Here is a 22,480-nt window from a genome sequence, read left to right as displayed (position 1 = left end):
ACTCCCCGTTCCTGCTGTCTTGTGTCCAAGGAAAAGGGCATCAGCTATGCATCACCACAGACAGGCTCTCACCATAGAACCAGGGGCCTGTGTGCACCACTCAGGGAAGGCCTCTTGCATAAGAATCATTTGAAAAGAAGTACATACATACAGAGAAGGGTCAGACACATTGTATCTCTACAGACAAAATCCTTAAAAAGAAACATAGCAGGATTAGCAGGATTTGTTTAAGAATAAAGTAGTCTGTTGAGCTTTGGAGTTTATTTCTGTTTAGAAAAAACAGATAAAATTTACAAGATGCAAAGGTCTCACATAATACATTATCACTGATGACTATTCTCTTTACACCCTAACAGGAGCCCTGGCTCAGCCAGTGATGGGAAAAACACAGACAGCAGGAATGCATTTGGGACCCACCATGGACACGCGGAAATACACCACAGTGTGAGAGGGGGACTCGATGACAAGTGATGTTGGGCCAGCCTGTTCCGAGAGCAAGCTGAGACATCAGAGGGACCAACACAGCCATTCTGAGGGGGACGCTTGGGTGTATTCTTTGCCTGCCCTGCGCATGGGGCGCCTTCCCCACACTGGCAGCACCCCCTCCTCTACTAAATCACAGCAGCAACAGAAAACAGTAACGCTACTTTGGTGGGTTCATTTTGTTTTGTTTTTGTTTTTGCAGGGCTATTCAGGTTCCCAGTTTCTTATTTCCATCTTCCTTTTTAGGATTCAGTTCCAAATCCTTAAAGTAGTAGGTGCCTAGCATCTTTCATGAATTTTTCAGGATCCAGTTCTGCCCAGTGATAATGCACTAAAAAGAACAAAGATAAGACACATTACTCAGAAGAGTCCCAAAATTTGCCTTCAATTCACATTAAAATACATGACCAAGCATAACAAAATAGCTGGAGATAACCTTTCAGTTCTTATAACGACAAGAGAATGACAGTGTTTCACTTTACTGTGAAAAATCTGCTGTGTTTTCACGTATAAATCCAAATACCTTCTCACCAAAGAGATGCCAATTTATTAGAACTTCACCCTTAGAGCTCAAAAAGCCACCAACCAAATATCTGGGAATTAAACAACACACTTCTAAATGGACTTTGCATCAAAAAGAAGTCACATGGCAAATTAGAAAATATTTTAAGGTGAATGAAAATCGAAATACAACAATCAAAATTTGTGACATTCGCCTATAGCAGTGCTTAGAGGAAAATTCATAGCTCTAAGTGCGTACATTAGAAAATAAGAAAGCTTTTAAGTCAATAATCTGAGTTTCCACCTTAAGGAATTAAAAGAATAAAAGCAAAGTAAACCCAAAACAAGCAGGAGGAGGGGAATAACAAGAGCAGGAAGGAATGAAGTTTCAAACAGAAAAACAAAAGAGAAAATAAATGAAAAGGTCAATAAAATTGATACACTTCTTGTCAGACTTACCAAGAAAAAAGAGAAAAAACAAGTTAGGAATATTAGGAATCAAAGAGAACGTCAATACAAATTTTACACACATGAGAAGAATAAAAAGGGTATATCACAACTTTATGCCCACAAATTAGACATGGATGAGATGGACAAATCCCTTGAAAAAAATACAAAAGTCTCATTTCCACATCCTTTTAACAATGAGGGAGGCAGAGGGGTGGAGAGCCTAAAGAAAGCATAGGGACAGTGTACAAACTAAATGCTTGTTCTTGGAATATCTTTAATACTGCTCAAAGGAGGGCAGGTTCTTCGGTATAAAATGTCCAAGCGTCCTGCGTTTCCTTTTGCAATTCTGAACCCACAACAAAATCCAGCTGGTTGTGCCAAGATTTGTGTGGCAGGCGTTTGTCATCCAAGTTTAACTAAATCCCAAACTTCACACAGCAGTTTCTATTCCCTCAGACCTAAACTCTAACTGGATGAACTCCAGTAAACTCAAAAGATTACAGTCATTTGCACGCAGTGATGCCACATCTGTGAACATGCTTCCAGATGTACTCAACACAGGTCACATTTCTCAAGAAAGGGTCACGTTATGGGCAGACGCCTCCATGGAATGACCAGCCTTCCATTCTTGAGCCCAGCTTGACACCGAGGCTCACAGGCCCACACGGGAAAGGCTGGTTGGAACTGCAGCTTGTCCATGTTCTTCAGGTCTATCTGGACACACACAAGGGATCAAAATTTCCCCCAGGCCTACCCTCGTGCTCTGAACCCTGGCTGCCAAAGTACAACACTACTTCCTAGGAGATATCTAAAAAACCACAAGGGGAATACACAACCTAATTCCTGGAGACCTTAATACTCCCGTTTTAAAGTCAAGAAAAGCAACCCACTTGCTCCTATATTTTAATCAAGGTGTTAACCCAAACTTAAGAATCTGGGGCCTTTTAATACCTCTTTCCTCACCTGCAATACTAGTAACCGCAATCCTGAAATGAGTTCCCACATTCCACCTTTGGGGAACTCTATCTTCTTGGCACAGATTAAAACCTTTGCTTTTGAACTTAAAATGAGCTTTGGGATCCTGCTTGAATATATTATTCTTTTACATTTGCACCAGTTAAATACTCTACATGTTTTAATGAACTGCGGTAGTAAACTTATGCTTCAAATGTTTGCCGTGCAGATGGAGATGGTAAGGTTTACTACAAAAGAATGAACGATCGAGAAGATGTCCATGATAGTATGTTCTATGACAAAAGCAGGTACCTTTATGCAGACAGTATGTCTCTAACTTTGTAAAATTAGAGAGACATAGAATCACCTGCTTAGAGAAAATGTTATAAATGCATTAAAAAATGTCTAATAGCCTGGCACCACCATTTCATGGCCTTATGAAAGAAGCTGCTGGGGTGGTTCTCTTTCACTGCATTCAACTGTTGGAGGCAGCAGGGAATAGACCAGGATCAGGAGCAAGGGATCCCTCAACAGCTTGTTTAAACACGGAGTCTCTCAAAGATGCTGACTCCCAGCTGATCTGTTTCTGGCTTCAGGTCATTTGAGCAACCAGAAGACGTGAGTGCTAGTCAGGATACGCACACACCACAGACTGGCTCTCCAAACCACAGTCAAAAGAACCCAACCCACGTTTTATTTATTTATTTACTTCCAGTCACAGCTGGGAATCTAATATGAGCTCGTTTACACAGAAAAGGCAGGCTGTTCCATGGAAAAACATGAGTTGCTGGGAATTCGATGTTATCAATGAAGGACTCACACAGCCCTTGTAGCAAGTTAGGAACCCCAGTGAAGCCTCCACTGAACTGTCAGAGCAGACACTCCTCTGGCCCGTGAGTGCTGCATGCGGGTCCTAACTTGGCGGTGAGAACATGGGGACAGTGATGCCATTTTTAACTGCAAAAGGAAAGCTTGGTGTGAACTAATAAAGCAAGCAGGAAAAAGCAAAAAACCAAAAAACCAACTGATGTCACCTGATTGTGGAAGGAACAAACTCTGACAGCAGTTAGTTTTTGTTTTTTGGATTAAATTCTACCCCATGTAGAATTTGTAACGTATATTTGTATATATTTAACCATGTCCGTCTTACCGAACTTACAGTGGTTCAGATGACAGTCTCAAACTTTACTTTGACCCCTCTAGGCTGGTGCCGCCCAAGCAAACTCTCTGCAGTGACTGACTGTCCTGTACCAGCTCTGTGCCACACAGCAGCCACCAGCCATATGTGGCTACTGGGCACTTGAAATGTGGCTACTGTGACTAGGGAAATTAAACTTTATTTAATTAATTTACATTTAAATATCCACATACAGGTAGTGCCTACTTTATTAGCACACTCTAGGTTATCACCAAGCTTAGCTCTGCACTTGAGCAATAAACAGAATCAATTATTATGGCCAGATTCTTGCCAGTTTATTTCTCATAAATAAGGCAACTGAGGAGCAAGCCTGGGCATGAAGTAAATCCAACCTCCCTGCCAGTAGAGCGACATAATTTGCCTGCTCCGTACCAGTGAGCAGGCAAACAACATCCTGTATAACAAAGGCCAGAACAACACTTTTGGTTTGGGAACAGTAATCTCCTCCCAGTAAGATGAGGGAAAACAGGGCAAAAAATAACGTCGGAAGAAATACTGCTTAAAATTCCCCCAATGTATTGAAAGACATACATTTATAGATTCCAGAAGCTCAGAAAACCCAAAGCAATCATCAGAATGAGACTTAGATGTTTAACGCAGACGCTGGAATTATCAGACAAGGAAGAATAACTATGATTAATATGTTAAGGGCTCTACTGGGAAAAGTAGACAACGTGCGAGAACAGATGGGTTATGTAAGTGGAGACATGGAAGCTCCAGAAAGAATCAAAAGGAAATGCAGAGTGCTTTCGACAGGCTCATCAGCCAAGGGAGGAATCAGTGGGCCTGAAGACAGGTCACTACAAACTTCCCAAACCGAACTGCAAAGAGAGGAAGGAACGGAAAAAGGAACAGACCATCCAAGAACTGTGGGGCAGTTGCAAAAGGGGTAACATACATACACCAGAAGGAGAAGGCAGAGAGAACAGAGAAGTAACAATGGCCAAGAATGGCCCAAACTTAATGACAGGAGACACTGAATCACAGATCCAGGAAGCAGAGAGCACCAACCAGCAACCACACCTAGGCAAATCCTATGCAAACTGCAAAAAAAGCAAAGAGAAAATCTTGAAAGAAGCTGAAGGCGGAGTGGGAGGAGGGGGCACATGGCTGCAGATTACAGAGGACATCTCAGAAGAAACTATGCCAGCAAGGGGAGAGTGGAATAAAATATTTAAAGTGTTCAACCAAAGAAACCACCAAACCAGAATTCTATACCAGCAAAACTATCCCTCAAAAGTGAAGGAGAAACAAAGACTCTCTTTGATCTGCAAGAAATGCTCAAAGAAGTTCTTCAGGCAGAAGGAACACAATACAGCTCTGAAACTTGGACTGACATAACGAAAGGGACAGCATCAGAGATGAAATTAAGGTAAAATAAGATCTGTTCTTTTCCTTATTCTTAGTTCATCTAAAAAACTACTTATGAAATGATAACAGTAACAATGCATTGGGTTGTGGGACACATGAAAGTGGCGTGAGTGACACAGGTCACGAGGAACATAAGGGAGGGACTGGGAGATGCTGCCATGAGGCACCTGCACAGGTAAGGAGGCCAGGCTGTTTGCAGGTGGGCTCAGATTTGTTAAAAATGTATAACACAAACTCTGTTATATCCTATAAATGACATAATTGTGAATAACTCATTAACCTCACAATGGAAGGTATCATTTCTCTTTGATTGATATGTCACATAAGATAGATTATTGTTTTCCACTAATTGCATATGCTATCCAGGCATTATTGGGCATCCTAGAATTCTGTAAAAATTTCCCATTATCCTCACATTATTTTTCAAATATTCCAGGTCTTAATAAATATAAACATCATGGATTTTAAAAAGCTTAGGCCCGGGCTTCCCTGGTGGCGTAGTGGTTGAGAGTCCGCCTGCCGATAAAGGGGACACGGGTTCGTGCCCCGGTCCGGGAAGATCCCACATGCCGTGGAGCGGCTGGGCCCGTGAGCCATGGCCGCTGAGCCTGCGCGTCCGGAGCCTGTGCTCCGCAACGGGACAGGCCACAATGGTGAGAGGCCCGCGTACAGCAAAAAAAAAAAAAGAAAAAAAAACAGCATAGGCCCTATATAACAGTGAATTTGGATTAAATAATATTTTGTCAATGTGTTCTTTGAAAATCTTATTGTATGTTCCTTCAATATCATGAAATAACACCATAAGTGTTTTGGGGATTTTAGTATTAGCTTATGCCTATGAAAGAAGAAAAAAAAATGTATACTGCAAACTCTAGGGCAGCCACTGAGAAAAGGTTGTTTAAAGTTAAAAAAAAATAAAAACACTACCTCAGAGGCATAGTGTATCTTTATACCATGAAATGCACAGGGACTTGAAAAGTGGTATGAATGTTGACACAGGGAAGCAAAGTGAAGCTCTGGGAATAAAAGATCCCACCTTCTACAGGGAAAAAAACAGTGAAAAGTGATGGAATAGCCTTTTACAGAGCGCGCGGCGCGTGCGCGGGCGCACACACACACACACACACACACACACACACACACACCTGCTCTAGCTCATCAGGAAGAAACGTGCTTGGCCAGGACACGTCTCACTATACAGACAAAGGTCAAGTTGGAAAAGCAAACAGACAGCAGCTTCCAAAACTTTTTCCTTGCTTGGTTTTGAGGGCTGACATCTGAGGACAGAAACACGGGTTGCTGGCCCGAAGTGTGCCCCTCTCGTGCACACACTCATGACGGCAGTTAAGTCAATACTCAAATGAGTGGATACTGCAGCCTGTGATCACAGGCAGAAACCACACTCTTTTCATGAGAAGTAGCCCTCGTTCCTTTAGCTGTGGGACACAAAGAGGGGAAAACTGAGCTGCAGCCTCACAGGAAACCGTGAATCCTCCCAGCAAGAGGAGGAGCCCGAAGGAATGAGACAGAGGACAAAAGAGAAGTTAATTTTAGCAGTTTCACGTCCATTTGGTAAAATAAGAAATGTCTGCAATGTGACAGAGAGATGGCGGCACCCTGGGGAGGTCCTCCAAACCAAGTAGGTTTGAGCTCATTTTCAAAGAAACATACACCCAAGATCATGCAGGTTCTCATTCCATTTTCTCTCGCCTCTTTTTTCTCCCTCATGCCTGGAAACTCAAAGCTGCTCCCCTTCGGGCCTGTGAGGCTCCCCAGGGCTCTTTCCGTTTTTAAAGAAAAGTAAACGAAACCTGCAGCAAATGAAAACTGCAGCTCCCCTCACTGGGGGTGGGGGGGCTGCTGTTTTTCAGTGGAACAGGGCCAATGCCAAGGTTACCTTCTGTCTGTCACCATGTAACTGAGCTCTTACAGACATCTGAATACTGGGTGGTGGTTTTGGGGGTCGACTGGGATGACAAAGTCCAGAAGAAGGGGCAACAAAAGTCCACGGGCAGCAAACCCCCCAATATATCCATGGAGTACCAGCTGTTGCTTAGCCTAACCCCTTTAAGGTCTGCAAATCCGGGAGCGTGGCTAAAACCCGGGTGCTCTGCTGGGCATGGTGGCTCGTACCCGCCTGCATCTCCCCACGTCGCTGAAGGGATGAGCTTCACTAAGTTCACAGAAGAAAAACCAAAGAAGCAGAAATTACATAACTTACTCACTGTCACACAGAAATTGGTAGGATGCAAATAAGCACCTGACGAGGTTCTGAATCACTGCTGGACCCACTTTATTAATTAGCACAATTAGAAAACTAACCTAAAGAGCAGCCCTGTGCACTGTCTTTATGTGGCACGTTTCACCCCCAGATTTCGGATTTCTGGATGGACCGTAAATCAGAAGCACTGCTGGTATTTCTGACAACAAAACTGACCATGTCAATGATGAGAAAATCCTTATCATCTTGGAGGGGAAGTTTTATGTAACATAAATACCACATAAAAGGTTACTGTGTGGGGCTTCCCTGGTGGCGCAGTGGTTGGGAGTCTGCCTGCCGGTGCAGGGGACATGGGTTCGTGCCCCCGTTTGGGGGGATCCCACATGCCGCAGAGCGGCTGGGCAGCGTGGGCCATGGCCGCTGAGCCTGCGCGTCCGGAGCCTGTGCTCCGCGGCGGGGGAGGCTGTAGCGGTGGGAGGCCCACGTACTGCAAAAAAAAAAAAAAAAAAAGGTTACTGTGTGTTCATGAATATTTAACATTATTTATACACCAAATTCCACATTCAGAAGACTCTCCCTAACTTATAACAACTGTTTCAGTTCACAAATAAAAACCAACGGCTTGAGGCCACAGCATCAAGATCCAGAACAAGGTGGGGCTTGTGAACAAGGTGGGGCGACAAATGAGGCCGAGTGTGAAAGGCTCCCCTGTGACTCCGGCTTCTTGCTCACCTGAGTGTGTGACACGCGTGAGCCCAGACCCGCGAGCATGGTTTTCACCTCCCTGGAGTTACACTTGGACAGAACATGGTGACTGGGGAAAGTCAACAGGGCCTTACAGGACTGACAATCCCACATGGCCCCCCATAACTATGATTCAGCAACCCCTCCTTTCCAAGATCTCCACCCCACCCGTCTGCTCTACTAACGCCTGCCGGCCGGTCCGCCGTGGGCTCGGCAAATCTTCCCAGCACCGGCAGCGGACATCCTGGGGACACTCCGCAGGAGACTCCTGGTCCCCAGCCCCTTCAGAAGGCACAAGCCATCTCACAAGTGTTCCCTCTCGCCATGTGGCATCTCCAGGGCGAACCCAAGGCTGACTTGATTTGAACCACAGTCCACAACCCGAAGGCTCCAGACTGCACGCCCGGCCTGGCTCCTTTGGTTTCTGCAACTGGCCTGTCACTGGCCTGTCGCCTCCAGCCTGCTCCCCACGGCTGCTGGGGTCACCTTTCGAAACTCGGGATCTGACTGTGTCACTTGTGCACTTGACAGCTTCCAAAAGGTTCGCCATGATCCCAGGACAAACCCCACATTTCTCCAAAACCGGACCCTGTATGGCCCGGGCCCTTCCTCCACCCCTGCCTTCAGACAAGCTCCCCAAAAGACCCCCATGTCCCTTCCCTGGAGCCACGGCCACGTCCCTGTCCACCTGGCCTGCGGTCCTGGCACCGGTGAACTGCCCGGTGCTCTGGCGGGACTGTCTCCTCGCTGCTCCCTGCTCCTGTGAACGCCGCCATGTGATGTGTTCACGGGGAATGAACTTGAGCCGAGGGCCATCTGGCGGCTGGGACAAGCTCCAGAGGCCTGTGACCTCCAGGCAGGGAGGTGGACCCAAGCTACAGGGAACCGTGAGGCACTCCCTTCTCCGGAAAGTGAACAGGCAGCGCTGCGCGGGGGACGTGAAGGCCGCAGGCTGTGAGGGGAGGCCTCCTGCAGCTGCTGAGAGGAGAGCGCAGAGGCAGGAGCTCCCATCTGCAACACTCTAGAAGCGCCAGGAGCCGCAGTCGTTGCCTGACACGCGCGCGTCTCAACTCTTCTCTCTGCCCTGGAGGCAGCAGATCTCAGGAAGCCACAAGGAACCACCATAAAACAAGCTCTGCCTCCAAAGCCACCCTGTCCTCTACCCCTGACTGGTGCCCCCGACGTGAGGCGCCGATGCAGCTCCGGGGGGAGCCCTACCTGCGCCCCGGCCCCCTACGGCTCCCGCTCCGAGGACACGTCCCCCTCGGCCCCGCTGCTGGCGCTGCGGTCTTCCTTGCGAGGAGCGCTTCTTTCCTTGCTTGATTCAGAAGGCCCTTTGGCTCTGGTTTTTTCTTTCCTCTGCTGTTGCTTTTCAAGCTTCGACAGCTGGTTATGAAAGAGAAAGAGAATTATTTTACAAATGTAAACTCGTGCCTGTACGTCCAAAGCACCAATTACTTCACAGGCAGCAACCACTAAAAACGCTTTCTGTCTGATAACATGGGGCATCGCAGTGGCTCCGACGTGCCAGATCCCACACCAAGTGTCTGTCTGTCAGACACCAGCATCCTTAATACAGACACATCAGACGTATGACGTCCATCAGATTTCCCCACCACTCTGCCTGTCTTGGGGTTTGGGGGAGGGGCCACTAACAGCCTTCTTTGACAGGCTGAGCAGAGACTGTAAATGAAAAGGCTTTTAGTCTGTTATTTTTTCTTTGATGTCTCTATAGCTTTTTTCTCACCACTTTGTCTTCCCACTCACTGTTTTCTCCACCATTTGCTGAAGGTGAGAGAAGGCTGTGATAAAGTACATCAGACACATGAGACATCATCTGGGCCCTCGGTTTGTCCTGAGACTGAAGCCTGACTCGTCCACAGCCCAAACCCTGGGTGCTCCCGGCGGGCTGCGTGGTGGCTACACGGGGACGCTGCCACAGAGCACACGTCCCACAGGCCACCCGGGGCCACTTCTGCCCTGGGTGTCTCCCCAGCTTGTTCAGAGACCACAGACCGGACAGTGGAAAGACAGATCCGCTGACACTCTGCACAACGGTTCGGCCACCCCAGAAAGACCTGCCAAGAAACTCATCCAAGGAGACGGGCCAAGCCATGGCCACGGGATTTTCTTGGACCATAAAAACCATCTGTGACAAAGCTTGAGACACGGCAACACCCAGGTTCATGGGCCTCCCAGGTCAAGTCTGCAAACATTTTCCCATTCACGTGGAAAGGGGGGGAACAGGGAAGGGCCAGATGCTCCCCGCTGGTCTCTGCCCCGTGAAGACGCAAAGGAAAGTTATTGTAACCAACCTGCCAGGTCATTGCTTTATTATTCTCAGACTCTGAATTAAACCTTTAGGTAGATCAACAATCAGCAGTTCTCAATTTGGTCCAGAAAACCGAGTTTATTAATGGTGGACTTATGATATTATCTCCCCCACCTCCCAACCCCAGGTGCCTGAACAGCTGTAGTAAACAACTGGCTTGGTTAATAAGCTAATTCCATTTTGTGAATGAAGGCTTCACTTCCCCTTTGACCCAGGACTCCCTTCCCAGAAAGCTCACCTGGATAAATTCCCTCTCGTGTTGCAGGAAAAGCTCCTGTGAATGTGCACCGTGGTATTGCTTGTATTTAGCAAGAACCTAGAAACAACCTGAGAGTCCACTGTAGGGGGACAGGTAACTAGAATGTGGCACAGTCCCACAGAGCGATATCTAGAGCAGATGGACATGTATCAAAACAGATACGTCTCTAGGGCTTCCCTGGTGGCGCAGTGGTTGAGACTCCGCCTGCCGATGCAGGGGACACGGGTTCGTGCCACGGTCCGGGAGGATCCCACGTGCCGCGCAGTGGCTGGGCCCGTGAGCCGTGGCTGCTGAGCCTGTGCTCCGCAAATGGGAGAGGCCGCAACAGTGAGAGGCCCGCGTACCGCAAAAAACAAAACAAAACAAAACAAAACAGATATGTCTCTAAACCCACGTTAGACAAACCAATGTAAGCTTCAGAGGCCAGAATAGTAGGATCCCATTTTCACAAAGCACTACATGCCACTAACGGGCAGATGGAGGATGGACTGGGGGGAGCATACAAGCAAGTCCAGTTAACTTTGGGGAGAAAGAGAAGAGAACGGGATCATAGTGGGATGAATATACATGGGCTCCAACTGTAACTGTCAGCTTTCACTTCTATAACAACAAAACCAGCTCTAGAACAGAGCTGCTGACCGCTGTCAGACGTGGACTGCTTGCTACTGGCCCTCGGACCACTGACGGTAAGACTCGTGCCAGGATGTAAACCAACACACAGCTTCCTTCGTCAACAAAGTCTTGCTGTGAAAAAGTATCACTGCTAAACTGTGCACTTAGTGGCAAAGCTGAGCTCCTCTGGCCATGGCCTGGTAAAAAACAGCTCAGGTACAGGCACGGTGAATAGGATGATCTTGAGCAAAGATGACAACAGGCTAGCACTTTTTTTTTTTTGCTCCGCGGCATGTGGGATCTCCCCAGACCGGGGCACGAACCCATGTCCCCTGCATCGGCAGGCGGACTCTCAACCACTGCACCACCAGGGAAGCCCCAGCACTTTTTAATTGAGATAAAATTGACAGACAACATTATATTAGTTTCAGGTGTACAATGTAATGATTCGACACTTGTATACACTGCTAAACCAAAAGGTTAGCGTTTTAAAAATCTGAGTAATGGCTACACAGAGCTCTTTGCTATATATTTCCCTCTGCACTATTATTTTTCCATGAACGATTATTTTTCTCTGTGCCATTCTACCGCAGATGTGGGAGGAATTTCCTTCATCAAGATGCCAGCCTTCCTTTCTTGTTTCCCTTTTGGTGTTAAATGCTCTTGCTTCTAAGAAATGATGAGGATGGTAAATGGGTGCCCTTCTGTCTTGCTCTTTTTCTTGCAAAATGATCTTGGATGCACAACATGAATGTACTTAACCGTACTGAGCTGTACAATTAAAAATGGGTGGGATGGTAAATTTTATGTTATGTGTATTTTACAACTAAAAAATTTTTTTATAGTGATATAATTGACATATAACATTATATTAGTTACAGGTGTACAACATAACAATTCCATAGCTGTACATACTGCAAAATGACCACCACCATAAGTCTAGTTAGCGTCTATCACCAAAACAATTTCTTAATGACCTTAGAAACCATGAAGTTGGCAATTCATGCTGGCCCCCTTCCTTTTTTATATTTCATGTCCCTAGTTCATGAAATCCAAACATCTGGGAATCGGTGTTCGGCAGTGAACTGTGATAATCGCCTTCTGCTGTCAGCAGTCTACATTCACATCAGTGTCTGTATGTGTGTTTACACGTGTGTGTTATATGTGTACATATCTGTAGGTGGATGGATACATCTACGAATGCACATATGTAACCGTGAACATGTTCCAAGTTAGACACTGAGAAAGCATGATTTTTACTTCCAGAAGAGGCCCTCTCAGTTTTGTTTCCCCTCTTCAGAGGTAAATATAAAAAAAATGTTGACTATCGCCAGTGACACAACCAAACCAAGGCTCCCGCACTGCTGAGGTTCCATCTCATGCAAAGGCTTGTTTGTGATCCAACCTGTTATTCGCTTTCTACTCTTTAATGCTGCGGAGAAGCCAGATCCTGGCAGGGTGATGGGGAATAATTCCCAATGGAAGCAGGCTTCCCAGAGGCTGCTCAGGGCCCCACGGCACCGTCTGACTCTGCACTGGCCCAGAGGCGCCATCAACGTTGAGCCAAACTGCAGAAACATCAGCGCGACCTTACACCCCAGCTCCATCCCTACCACCCTGGACCAAGCTTGTGAATCACTGAATCACGAGTGACAATTACCGAAGGGACAGGCACAGCCCGAGTTTCTGTAAACGATGTAATGCTGATTGTCTTTCATTATTTATCTTAAAACAACCCAACCACATATGGCTCCACGCCTCAAAGTAAAAGTTCTCTGAGGGAACATTGTGAACTAACCTAATAAATTTAAGCCTTTTCTCGGAAAACTTGGAATCCAATGCAGCCAAAATGTGGAATTTACATCTTAAGGCAAGAAAGCAATTGGATTTTTTTTTTTTTTTTGAGGAAACAAATGAGAAAGAAAGAAAAAGAAGAAAAGAAATTGGTGCTGCACACGAACTCCTGTAGCATGTCCACGGCTTTCAGGTTAACGAGCACACTTACGTCAAGGAGAATAAAAACCGCACAGGCCAGTGAACACAGGACCTAGACACCAAAATGGAGGACTTTTGTTTCTTTGTTTGTTTGCTTTTTAATCATCTGAGAGTGTCCATATTGCAAAGGAGACAGTGTCCAAACCATACAGGCTCTAGCGCCTTAAAGAGAAACCCAAACCTTCCAAAGGCAACTCCAGGCACAAGACACGGCCAGGGGCCAGGTAACTGTCCCAAGGCCAGCCCATGCCTCTCACGGTGGATCTCTGAAGAGGGGGGCCAGTGAGGGCGGGCTGGAATATCTAGACCCAAACCTCCCTGACTCACGCCTAAATCCACTGAGAAAATAAAGAACTTTCTTTTTAATTAAGATGACCATGCTCTGATTGCCTAATGTACAAATAAACTAGTTGAACAATGCTCTATCACGGGGCCTGCAAATGTAATAATGCCCTGAAGGACCAGGTAGAAGCAAAATGAGTGAAGTAACTATAAGACGCTAGGGCAGGATGGAGACTGCGGCCACACTGCAGAGGACAAGCCCCACCCACCCACAAGCCCTACCAGGGCGTTCACATTTTCTTTTTAAACAAGCATCTGCACAAAGGTATAATGTAAATGGGGTAGATAGAGCCCCCCATAGGTACCCCGCTTTGCACCTCCGCCCACCTGATCTCGGCTGCTCCGAACAACCCCGTAACAGCTGTATTCTCGTCAGCGTCCCCTGGAGAAGCCACTGTCGGCAGCCTATGCTACAGTCATCCTCCAGCTCCCTCCTCTCTCCCTGCTGGCATGAGCAGCCTTCTGCTCAGAAGTAGCACTGTCTGAGCCTGCTGTCACATGGTCAGGGGACAGCATTCACAGCCACCAGGACCTGAGGGACCACCAGGGGGCTTCAGAGAAAGGTTTCTCTCCCAAATAAACAAAGGTGCATGGAGACCTGGGGACGGACAAAGACCTCTGGAGTGGTGGCAGCTCTTGGAACGAGATGGGGTGTCCAGGGGTACAGAGACACCTCCGGGGAGGGGTGGAGCCGAGCCGGAGGAATCAGCCACCCTCTTGGGGTCGGGGGGCGTCACTAAGCTCCTCCCTGTTTCAGCCACACTCGGCCAGGTTTGGAGCATGTGCAGCTGAAAGCAAAGCATCTCATCACACACTCATCGAAGTAAAGGAGAAACGGGCCTTCAGAAGGGTGGGGGGCTTGCTCAGGTGTCATGCACAGTGTGCAAAAGACAGAGATGGGACCAGGCCTCTAGACGCCAAACTCCGTATTCTTTCCAGGGCATCACACGGCCCCTCTTCCTTAATCTATGAACTTCATTTCAGAGATATTTATTGAGCACTGGGCTACACATCATGCCCTGTCCTAGGTGCCAGGGACACAGAGGAGAACCAAGCAGAGCGCTGGCTTTCCTGGGGCCGACTGCCCATCACATAAGTAACTGGCAGCTCCCACTGCCAGGCTCTGTTCTCAGCCCTCGGCATACACGAGGGCACCATCACCATCCCTACTCTGAAGTGAAGCCGAGGGCGCCGGCGCCCCCAGCATCCTGCCTGAAGCACTTGTCCTCGCTGGTGGAGAACACGCAGGGACCTCAGCCTACTCCCTTTGCCTATTAAAGAGAAACCGGCCCTAACGCGGATCCTGCTCCGCGGTGGTTCAGCAGCAAGCCGCTGTAGGACCTCAACGTGACTGTGTGTTTCCACCCTGTGGCTGAAGGATCAGAAGGCGCAAACCTAAGATGAGTGAGCCAGAAACGAGGCTGGAGGAGGAAGCAGGATGGGGAAGCCCCCAAAGCCACGAGGGCCCAGAGGGAGCTCTCCAGGGGCCCTGATCCTGACCTAAGGAAAGGCCCTGCAGTGGGGCCCGTCAGTGGCAGCGGGAGAGGAGGACCAGGGTGACGGAGACCAGTCTGGCCCAGGCCGGCCACTGATACGGGGCAGCGCCGGAAAGCAGTGAGCATCAGAGCAGCATAGCAGGGAACACAGGGCGGTCAGCATGTGGAGGGCTCGTGGAGGGTGGGGGGCAGGCCCCCAAGTTCAGGGAGGGCTGACGGAAGCAGGGCTGAGGGCGGGACAGGAGTCCCTGGAGGCGGGAGGAGAAGGCCTCCCAGGACCAGCACGGGACTCTGTTCACGCTTCACCACCAGCCACGCTGCAGGCCCCCCGGGCACAGGGTGATGCCACAGAGGTGACTGAACTGGACATCAAGGGCTGCACGAGACAGGCTGAGGAGCAAGGGGCCGAGTGAGGTCAAGGCCACCAGGAGAAGCGGGGGAGGGGGCTGAGTCCTGCCCGGGGCGCAGCACCCACGGTAAGGGGGGCGTCCGGCCGGGAGCGCATGGGGTCAGCGCACTGTGGGGTCACTGTCACCCAGGACTGGGGCACAAACGGGATGCTGGCCAGCTGGGGGGATAGGTGTGGGAGAGCCCTGAGTCTCCATTGATGACCACGGCCGTGGTGATGGGCAGTCCGCAGTGCGCATGAGACACTGGACAAATGAGCATGGGGGCGGGGAGTGACCAGGTGATGGCCTCCAGGGGACGGGAGGCTCCGGCTCGAGCCTCTGTCGGCGGCGTAACTAATGCTCTTCAGCAGCACAAGAGAAGGAAACACGTGGGACCCACAGAGCAGGGTGCCGTGTGGGCGCTCCAGAGGAGGGACCCCTCCCGGGGCAGGGGGCGGACAGCAGACCACTGGAAGGGGAGAAGCGGAGACCCTCGGGCTGGCCGTTTGCCCTCTGTGCCTCTACTGCCAGGCCGCCTGCCCTGGGCACCGGAGGACGGGCTCTGAGACGTGTGAGCTACTCCTACCTGCCCGGGTCTTTCTCATAGAACAGCGCTGCTGAAGCATCTCCAAAGGCAGATCCCTTCACCCTGTGGGCTGATCCAGTGGACGATGGCATAGAACATTAAATGAAGGAGCCCCTCCAGGCTGCCGTGGACACCACAAGCTCCCAGGACGCACTCTGCATACAGTCAGACTCCGGGCGCCCCCGAGATTCCACGTGTGCAGGGGAAGCTCAGCCAAGGGCTCTGCTCTGCAGCTGCGGACACCAATCCAGGCTGGGAGGGTTCAAAGGAGCTGGCAGAGAGATCTGTGTCTGCAGTTGCCACCACCCGCCTGCCTCTTTCAGGAACGTCCAAACCACGCAGCTGACAGGCACTAGAAGCGGTTTTGGAGGGGTTCAAGAGAGATGGTTTCTTTGCAAGTCGTTTCCAAACAAAACAGGTGCCCAGGAACCCCTGATGGAAGGGTAATTCTCCGAGCGAGACGATGTCTCAGACTTGCTTCCAACACGATTTGGGGAAATGATGTGAAAAATTACAGCTTCTTGTAGATGCTTTTGTACGTTCACATAAGTCCCACAAAAACTATTTCAGGTCTTCCTCTTCTTCATTTTTAGACTACAGTTGACTAAAAGGGGCAATTCCTTCCTCAAAGGGCCCACGAGTATAACCTGAGATTTTAATTTCATCCCTTTAAAGTCTGTCTTCACACTAGGGAAATAAATGGCCCCTTAGATCGTGACAACCAATTTGTCACGTTGAGCATTCCGAGGAGTCAAGAGCAGGTATTATTACTCCCAGGTTGCTTCTGAGCGCACAGGAAGTGGAGTCAGTTGAGAGAGAAAGTTCAAGGCCATGGCCAGGCAGTGGCCAGGCTGGGAGGAGCCTCAGGCCACCAGACTCCCAGCCGAACCCCCAGTCAACCTGGCTCCTTTGAGGCCGAAGCTCACCTGGACAGGGGCTTCTGAGGTTAGCCCCAGGTCTGGGGCAGCCAACCCTGCTCTGATCTTGCTAGGGCGATGCCAGGTACAGCCCTGCCTTTGAGTTATTTTAATGCTGGTCATTTCCGGCCAGACTGTTCTGTCCCGTGAACGAGCAAAATCTAATTAGAGAGTGAAGAAAGTAACAAAAGAAAAGCGCGAGCCCCATGAAGTCAGTTACTAGGATTTTTATAGACCGTGATGTAGATGGAAAGGTTCTGTTCCAACCAACCCCTTGCAAAGATTCCAAGAAAGTCATAAAGATCAAATGTCCCCTCTGCAATTACGTTGTAAAATATCACAAGGTATGATGGCTCCGCGGGCGCTGGCCCACACCTGTTGCCCCGCTGATGTCAGAAGGCACGAGCGGGCGACCACAGGAAGCTGCAGAAGAAGGACATGGCTGGCACGTCCCCTTAGAAGGACAGGAGCTAAAGGACAAAATGCCCCAAACCCACCAGCCCATGAACCCTTTTCAACAGCGCTAGAACCTTCACTCCACGAGGTTCGCTGTCTTTCCTGTGTCCACCAACTCCTACCGCCAGGAAAAGATGCCCTGACTGTGCCGAGTCATTGAAACCAGTGTGTTGACCATTCTCTCACCCTGCAGAGCACGCTAACACCAGAGAATTGTTTTGCTGAGTAACTAACACGTTCGAGGCAGTAAGCAAGACGCACTGTGGAGTGGAGCAATACTCTACCTCCACGGGCCTCCTGGGGTCAGGTGGAATCCCGGGGCTCCCCTCGACCACACACACCGGAGGCGGCCTGCCAGCACCGCCTAGAGATGCAGGAAAGCCCAAGAGGCCCCACACAGCGACCAGAGCAGCCCACAGTCCCTCCACGTCAGGCGGGTACCCCTTCAGGGGTGGATCCTTCAGGGAATGATGGAGGACGGCGCTCAAGGCCAGGAAAGGGCGCCTCCACCCAAGCCCGATGCCCGTGTGCCATGGGCGGGACATCTCCTGAGCTACTGGACACCCCTGGGTCCATGACCTTTTGCTTCTCCCTGTTTCTTTCCGCTGCCTACAGGCCAGAGGGCAGAGAGTGGGAAGGGGGAAGAAGAAAAGGCAAATTCCCATCAGCCTATGAGACTCGCAAAACTCCGAGAAGACAGAAGTGTGAATCTACTGTGGAATTTTAAACAATCTGTAGAAACCTACTTCCACAGATTAGCTCTAGTTGACTAAGCCATTTTTTAAAAAGCAATTGGAATTTATATTTGGGCAACTTTGTTTTATCGAATTGTAACTTGATATAATTTCATATTATGTGATAATTCTGAAAGCTTCTTTTTAAAAAATGTCCTTGTGTAATGGAAAATCTGACAGAACACTCTAAGAGGATGTTTCCATACACTCTGAAGCATCTGCCATTATGTCAACTGTCATGTTATTTCTAAATCAACTGGCTGCTTAATAAAAACATTACAAAGCCATGTGCACACATGGTACCTAATTTTCATACATTATTAACTCTGCTTGAGGTTTTCGTGGGAATTAAAAAAGGAAAAAAGTCAGGCAAGGAGGCATCCGTTCCCATCTGAAATCGTGCGATCTAATTTTATTTTCTAATTCCCCATTGTTTACAAAAACCCTCTTAGGTATGCGAAGTGGCAGTGAGGGCGGGGTGCCCGGCTGTCTTTCGCATTATTCTTACTCTCTTCTCCTCCCGTCCACGTCCATGCTGGGGTGGCTCCAGCCTTCAGGACCCGGGGCGGCTTGTTTCAGGCCATCATGGGATCGAGGTCAGCAAAGGCGTGGGTTTCTCTATCACCGCGGCAGAGGCTGTCAGGGCCTGCATGTCCCCCAGCCCAGAGGTCCCTGCAGTGTCAGCCCACGACTTCTGACCTCCTCCAGCCTGAGCACCTGCACCTTCGGCCTGAAGATGCCCCCGGGCCCAGGGGGGCACCTGGCCTGAGTGTGGGCAGCAGACATGTCTGGAGGCAAGCACTCCTGGATGTGATCTCGGCCAGGGGGAAACGAGTGCTAGGGGTCCTCCTCCAGCCCCCTCAGGCCGCACGGCACCCACCCTGAGATGTGTTCCATGCGGTCCCCCAGGAGGTGCCCAGGGGTCACCAACGCGCAGGTCCCCCTCCCCATCTCGCTTCCACCCCTCACCATGCTTCCTGTACTGGGAAGACCTGTACCGCAAGCCTTTCACTTCGGGGGGCACCCAAACCAGAAGCATTTTACATGCTTTTAAATGAGCCACATTTTAACGTGATCATTTGTTATGTGTTACAGGCCCCGTGTTAACCAGTGTTCTCCACTGGTGGGCACCCCAGACACAGGAGGGCCATGGGGGTGATGAGGATTCCACCCCCACTGAAGGCGCTGAGGGATGCAGTACAGTCCTGTGACATCTCACTACATACGTGAATTCTCTGAAAACTGGTCACCCATATACATGGCAAACGATATATTCTAGCAGCCAGGATTTTTATTATGTTGCCCTCCATTCCCTAACCCCACTGGGGACAAGGTATCAACTGCACTTCTAACACGACACAACCCACTCCTGTGGCCTGGCCTCTTCCTTCGATGGGGGCTAATTATAAAATTTCGAGAGTAATGGGCAAGAAGTTAACTATTTCCCCGCCGCTGAGGAAGCAGCAGTGGCTGCGGCACTCGGAGGCCAGAGGCCGGCTTCTCGCAGCCCACGGCTGAGCTATCAGCTCCCCCTCCTCTCTAGGCCGCTGCTCTTCGCGGGCAGAAACAACAGGCACCTACTTCATCAACATCCGCGTTAACATTATTAACGCGTGTATGTGGACCCTAGAAAAACGGCGCAGGTGAACCGGTTTGCAGGGCAGAAATAGAGACACAGACGTAGAGAACAAATGTATGGACACCAAGGGGGGAAGTGGCGGGGGGGGGAGGGGGGTGGGATGAAGTGGGAGATTGGGATTGACATATACACACTAATATGTATAAAATAGATAACTAATAAGAACCTGCTGTATAAAAAAATAAATAAAATTCAAAAAAAAAAAACAAACCAAAAAACCATCTGCCTCAGGCTGGAGTCTCTCTTGGCACGTGTCAGGTTAATAATCAAGGGCTGTAGCGAAGTTTCAGGAGACACTAAAACAATTTCAGCTTTGGTATTCCAATGCATAATTGGTACCAGAAAACTGTTCATGAGCATTTTAAACTAGTAGTGTTCCTTAAATGATTCAAAATGTTTCTTCAATTTGCAAGAGTCTTAAAAAAGAGGGGAGACCTTTTCTCTGCCCCACTGGGTCTTACATGTACAAATGCCAACAGAACAGATTTGGAACGATGAAGAATTATTGTGCAAAATAATGAACACGTGGGACCCAGAAAAACAGTGCCTACAACCTGAAGAGAAGTCAAGGTCAGGGTGCTCGGCAGCCGGGCCGGGGTGAGGGGCAGGGGGTGGCCACCTGTCCACAGGGCAGGGGAGTGGGGCAAGCGCTCCGGAGGACGGGGCTCCCGCAGGAAGGGCCTTGAAAGAGAACGCCTGGGCTCAGAGGTCTGGGAGCAGGAGCAGAAAATACAGTGCTTCAAACAAGATTTCAAGAGAAGAAAGACAAGTACATACTCCCAGAAAAGCAAAGGGCTGAACAAGGAAAAAAATGATAGGGTACGACTTGGGCCCTGTGGTGACCCACAGTCACAGGGTCATGGCAACATAAACACCATTTTTGGATGCCATTAAAATGATATCAAAATGCTGGAAAGATGGGAGGGTGTGCGGCATGAGCAGTGCTGGCTCCCCCTCTACAGTAGCATGAAATAAATGATGTCAGAACTTAATACATCAAGAAACAGTAGGAGTTTGGGCTTCCCTGGTGGTGCAGTGGTTAAGAATCCGCCTGTCAATGCAGGGGACATGGGTTTGAACCCTGGCCCGGGAAGATCCCACATGCCACAGAGCAACTAAGCCTGTGTGCCATAACTACCGAGCCTGCGCTCTAGAGCCCGCGAGCCACAACTACTGAGCCCACATGCCACATCTACTGAAGCCCGTGCGCCTAGAGCCCCTGCTCCACAACAATAGAAGCCACCGCAATGGGAAGCCCACGCACTACAATGAAGAGCAGCCCCTGCTCGCCGCAACTAGAGAAAGCCGCACGCAGCAACGAAGAACCAAAGCAGCCAAAAATAAAAAAATAAATAAAATAAATTTAGTTTTAAAGAAAAAGAAACAGTAAAAGTTTATTATTTAGGGACAGAGGGGGAAGCACCCAAAGAAATAGCTTAAAATATGTTAAAGGCACTTGCTTGTGGGGAAGAGGACAAGGACGAGGGAAAACAGGCAGAAAAGGTTATTTTTCATTACAAGCCTTTATGTACTAAATGATTTTCAGTTATGCACATAATTGCTTTAATAAGCAATTTAAAATTTGTCTAAGAAAGAAAACTCATACAGTAGATATAGTTAACAACAGATCCAAGACTATGGAGAAAAATTAATGACTCAGAAAAATCAATTCATGCAATCCTTCCAATACTCAGAGGAAAAGACAATAGAAACTTGTAAGTCATATATGTAGGACGGGAGAAAAGGAGAGATCAGAGCAGATACCAAAAAAGCAATAAGCAAAGACATTACAGAACATCCCATGGGCTCCAGTATATCCTGGAGGCACCAACAGTCAGGGAAATTTAGGTAGAGAAATCCACACAGAGGGCACACCACTAAATGCCAGCAGGGAGCCAGGATGCAGTAAAACACTGGTGACACGTGTGTTGGATGAACAAAGGGATGACTGCATGATGACAGACAGATGCGTAGACAGAGGGAAGGAAGGAGGCCAACCAACCATCGGGGCGACACCTGTAGAACCTGAAGGTAAAAGCTGGCGACCCAAGCATTCCCGGATCAACCAGGACGTTCCCAAACCTGCAAGTATCCAGAATGTTTTATGGCCATTCCCACCCTTAAAAAATAAATGCATAAATAAATTACAGAAGAACTCCAGCCTCTTGAGAGAGTAATAAAGAAATTGTATTAAGTAATATAACCAATAAAATTGAGCGACAAGTCCCAAAACTAACTGGTGAAGAAGAAAATATAAAATGTAAATGAGAAATTAAACTTATCGGGATCTAAAATTCAGATTCACAAGCAACTTCTTAAATGGGATGAAACACAAATGCCTAATAAGCTTATGAGAAAGAGTGCCATTTCACTAGTAATTGATGCAAATAAAAACAATGAGATAATTTATGAGTCATCAAGTTGACAAGGATTAAACAATGATAATCAATGATAATAATATGTTATTAATTATAATAATAATTAAACAATGATAATCAGATTAAACAATGATAATTAAGCAATGATAAACCAGCCTTCGCAAGGGTTTAAGGAAAGGAACACTGAATGCTGGTGATGGAGAGTACATGTGGACCTTAGGGGCACAATTTGGCAACACACATCTCAAACACTAAGTGTCTGCACATTTTGACCCAATAATTTCACCTCCTGGAATTTATCTCGTGGAAAATAAGTGGCTTCGTGCACAAAGATACATCCAAAAGGGTGTTCACTGAACTGCTTTTTACAACAGTAAAAACTGTGGAGCAATCTAAATGCCCACAGAAAGAGGATTTAAATAA

The 22,480-nt window shown here is 48.4% G+C and overlaps 1 protein-coding gene across 2 annotated transcripts in view; it reads right to left on the bottom strand.

The window, feature by feature from the left end:
* Positions 1-222: 222 nt before the first annotated feature.
* DTD1 (D-aminoacyl-tRNA deacylase 1) overlaps positions 223-22,480 on the bottom strand; it is a 110,793-nt gene continuing 88,535 nt past the window's right edge. Inside the window, exons 5-6 of one of the 2 annotated variants that reach the window (XM_022594231.3) lie at positions 9,141-9,308; positions 223-814 (exon numbers count right to left, since the gene is read on the bottom strand). In XM_022594231.3, coding sequence (XP_022449939.1) covers positions 9,156-9,308 — 153 coding nt within the window. In that variant the 3' untranslated portion in view covers positions 223-814; positions 9,141-9,155. The remainder of the gene's footprint in view (positions 815-9,140; positions 9,309-22,480) is intronic. The other variant, XM_089896501.1, reaches the window with a different exon arrangement.

This window comes from Delphinapterus leucas, chromosome 15 (genome assembly GCF_059928025.1).
Source record: "Delphinapterus leucas isolate spDelLeu-1000000601 "Yukka" chromosome 15, BTC_Dleu_Yukka2, whole genome shotgun sequence".
NCBI lineage: Eukaryota > Metazoa > Chordata > Mammalia > Artiodactyla > Monodontidae > Delphinapterus > Delphinapterus leucas.
This window is presented reverse-complemented; position numbering and strand designations above follow the sequence as displayed.